The sequence below is a fragment of the Micropterus salmoides genome, unplaced genomic scaffold (assembly GCF_014851395.1).
Source record: "Micropterus salmoides isolate LMB-PRFRI ecotype aquatic unplaced genomic scaffold, ASM1485139v1 Ms_hic_scaffold_22, whole genome shotgun sequence".
NCBI classification, from domain to species: Eukaryota; Metazoa; Chordata; class Actinopteri; order Centrarchiformes; family Centrarchidae; genus Micropterus; species Micropterus salmoides.
The window spans coordinates 3911351-3915492 of record NW_024041373.1 but is presented as its reverse complement, the minus strand read 5'-3'; the positions used below and the strand labels follow the sequence as shown (position 1 = coordinate 3915492).

The 4142-nt window shown below is 37.3% G+C and overlaps 1 protein-coding gene across 1 annotated transcript in view; it reads right to left on the bottom strand.

The window, feature by feature from the left end:
- Positions 1–1188: 1188 nt before the first annotated feature.
- The window catches only part of LOC119917684 (cilia- and flagella-associated protein 46-like), a 15917-nt gene continuing 12963 nt past the window's right edge, over positions 1189–4142 (bottom strand). The window contains exon 13 of the mRNA XM_038738101.1: positions 1189–1287. Coding sequence (XP_038594029.1) covers positions 1189–1287 — 99 coding nt within the window. The remainder of the gene's footprint in view (positions 1288–4142) is intronic.

Sequence of the window (4142 nt, the reverse complement as noted above, 5' to 3'; positions counted from 1 at the left end):
AGAATGGAGAACGAGAGAGATAAGCATTCTTTCCACAGCTGTACATAGCTACTGCCATTATTTTATACATAGTCTAAGATGCAAAGAACATTTTTGTCCATTGTTAACTTTGTGCGACAAGCAAAAAAGTTTTCAACCGCAAACAATTCTACATCTGATTTCTATCTCTGCTAAAGCAGCACAGCAACATGAAACTTATAGAAAGAAACTCTGGCCGCTACTGCCAGTGATTCTTGGACTCGTGAGAGTGGCGTTAAGAAATGTTTTGCAAAAATACTGAATACTGCTCTTAAAAATACATGTGCAGAAAAACAATAGTTCAAAAGTCGGGATTTACTTGCTTTATTTTTTATTTAAGCCTGTGGCATTTAGAAACGTGCTGCTTGCTGCTGATAAAAGTGCTATTAGTTAAAAAGTGAGAGACTGCTTTATTTGATCGGAGGGGGGGGGGGGGGGGGGGGGGGGTGGTAGTGAACTAGTAACTGCCCAACACTGCTGACCAATAAATATCTGAAACATTATCAACACTATCAACATATGGAATATTCAAACATCATGACTAAACTCTAAATAAAATATCTTATTATGCAGTTGCTGGTTTAATCATATTACACACAAAAGAAAAGTCCATAAAATACTAAATAGATAATTAGCCTACAACAAGAACACTGAAGATAATGACAAATTTACTCAATGCACTGCCACCAACCCTAACATAGATATGTTGGTCGCCACGGTGTTAGATTTGGCCATTAATGTTTCTTTACACTCCTCATATCCTGACACTATCATTTTTATCTTTTATCATTACATTTAGCTGACGCTTTTATCCAAAGCGACTTACAATTGCTATACATGTCAGAGGTCGCACGCCTCTGGAGCAACTAGGGGTTAAAGTGTCTTGCTCTTGTGTCATCACCACCATTGGGCATTCTTCTGGGAAAACTACAGGGCATGCAATTGTGAAAATGCTGTGCCTCCGTGGCCGAACCCGCCCTTTTTAAGTAAGCGCGTACCAACTCCAAGTTAACACAGACTCAACTAACATCTTATTCACCATCGTAGTATGTATCGTTTAACACCAGTGTAGGCAGTCAGAGTTAGTCAACCTTGACTTTGCTTGAAAAAGCAAAGAGTTATAATCTGAGTAGGTTAAACTCCTTTCGTAGTACAGGCCTCACATCTGTGTCACCTGTTGTGCTCCCGTCCTGCTCCTTTGCTCCTGTAGAAATGGTTGTCTGTTTCTTCAGTCTGTGTCCGTGTTGCGTTCTGCCTCTTGGCTGAACGCTGGAGACAGAGGTATTGGACCCAAATGCAGACACGGAGAAGGTAACTGGAGAGTAAATGGTGTTTATTCCCGACAACGGTGAAAACTTGCAGTTGCAACAAGAATGTCCTTGAGTCCAAATGAGAGAGTAGTCCACACGGAAACGGGAGACATGAAACTACACAGGAGACAAACGAGAGACTTAAACTAGAAACATGCAGAGACTCCTATAGAAACAAGCTAACAACAAACAATGAACTGGCAACCACTCAAAGACAGACAACCACTTAAATACACAGGTGAGGGAGAAACTAATTACACACAGGTGAGACCACTCAGACAATCAACGACAAGCACAGGAAGTAAAACAAGACAAGAAACACAAGGGCTGACTAACTACAAACTACAACAGGAAGTAAAGCTAACACACAAGGAACACTGTCACAAAATGAAACAACACAAACAACCTAGGTGACTTGCTGACAAAACCTACAGAAGCAAGGAACAGAGACAGTAAAACAAGACTAGAAACACAGACGATAACTCATAACAAGGAAACCTTGACGGCAAGATGGCTGAAGCTGTGTTTCTCTGAACTTGGTTTTCTGATCTATAGAGGAATCCTTTTTAAATTTCAAAATATCAGCTGCTGTTTGAAGCATGAAGAGTCTAATCAATTATCTTCAAGCAAAATTGTGGCTATTGTTTGTATTTTGTGAAGTGTTTCTGGGACTCTACTACTAAATCCTCGGGCCTAGTAAGCCTTGTTCACCAAACAATGCCACCTAAAGCTTCTAACTACACCACCGAGGATTATGTTACCATGGCTTAAGTGCGTGAATTATTGGATCAGCAAAAGGACTTCCACAGAACTTTACTTGAACAGCAAGAAAAATCTTCAAATCTTGTGTACAGATCATAGTTGACTCTTCTAATAAGAGGATTGATGATCTGTCAAAGCAAGTTTATGACTTCAAGGTGAGTCTGGAAAACTCAAAGAATTTGATTACTTTAAAATCTCTTGTGGTACCTGGTCTAAGATCTGTGGTGAAACCAGGTCAGATTTGGCCACAATCTGTAAAAGTTTAAATTTAATCTCAGAGAAGGCTGAGTTTCTGGAGGGCCAGTCAAGACGGCATAATATTGTTGTGGATGGCATCAAAGAGTCTGCGAAAGAAAAGGTGTCTGATTCTGAAGAAGTGAGAAAACTATTTAGTGAAAAGTTACAATTGGATCACTTGAAAATAGAGCTTGAATGGGCTCAGAACTGGGAAGCCAGCGACACCTTCAGAAAAGCCCAGACCCATTGTGGTCAGATTTCTGTGGCTTAAGGCTTAACTTGCTGTTCTGGATAAAGCAAAAAAACTGAAGGGCTCAGGCATCTTCATAAATGAGGACTTCCCTGAAACCGTCCGACAAATAAGGAAAGATCTACTCCCTACAATGAAGGCGGCTCGAGAGAGAGAGGTGACATTGCTGTCATAACCCGGCTCAAAGGCCATGACAAATACAGAGAGGACACGGAGGATTGCCAATAATAAACATATTTATTGTAGCAACTTAAATGACAAAACTAATAATCAACGATGTAGAGTGTGTTAGTGAAATCAGTGGTGTAGATGTGGATGAGTGACAAGTATGGAGCTTGGGTGTTGAAGAGTGGTAACAAACATAATGTAACAAAAGAATGCTGCTGGCAGGAGTGGGACCAGATCAGTATTTATCCTCCCACAGCATCTGGCCCAGGTGCTTCCAATCTGGTTTACATTTAGATGTTGGTTCAATAGTTGCCCACCATATCTTAATTAGAAAGTATTTAGCTTTTTTTGTTTGTTTGACATATCTACAGTACAGTAAATATACACTCTATGGACTACTACAATACATCTGATTCTGATTGTAATGTTTTTAAGACTTTTGATTCTTCTGCAATTGATTCTTATAATTTTGATGTTGACCCAGATCTACTTTTATTTCATCATTTGATGCCACAAACCTTTTTTTTGCAGATTTTATGATGAAACTCAGTTTAATGACTTATATGTTTCTATGCCTTCTAATATATTCTCCACTTTCCATTTGAACATAAGAAGTCTTCCTTGTAACTATGAAATATTTTTTATTCTAGTTACTTTTTCCCTCTTACTCATAAACCTATTAGAGTAAAGGAGAATTCAGCAACTTTGATAATATCTTAACAAACAATTTGAGTGAAGGAATGAAATCTGGGGTCTTGTATTTAGATCTGTTCGTACTCGTTAATTAAGTTTAATACAACTAAACAAAAAAGAAAAAGATGCATAAAAGAATTATGTGCAGGCGAAATATTTCTAAATTTAAAGATATGCTTGCCAGTACTTCATGGAATGACCTTTACAAAGAAAATAATGCTCATTTTGCATATCAAAGTTTTATGAAAGTTATTAGCATTAGTTTTAATGAATGTTTGCCAATTGTTAGTTCTACTAAGAAATATAGTCAGGCCTTTAGTAAGCCTTGGTTTACAGTTGATTTGCTGAAGCTGCTTAGGAAAAAAATAAATTGTATAAAAAATACGTCTCAAATCCTACACCCCTTACCCATGGTGCTTATAAATCTTGTAGAAATAAATATACTCATTACATTAGATCTGCAAAAAAGAAATATTTCTGTGAAAAATTTAAGAGGTGTTCAAATGATACTAAAACCACATGGAAAGTTATAAATCAGTTGCTGCATAAGACTCACCCAAAGTTACCTTCAATTTTTATGAAGGTGAGAATTCTTTTAATAATTCATTTGATATAGCTCAAACATTTAATGATTTTTTTCTGATTTCTTATAATAAAATCTAGTGGATTTTATTATAAGAAAGTATCCTCCCATTTCTTTTTTT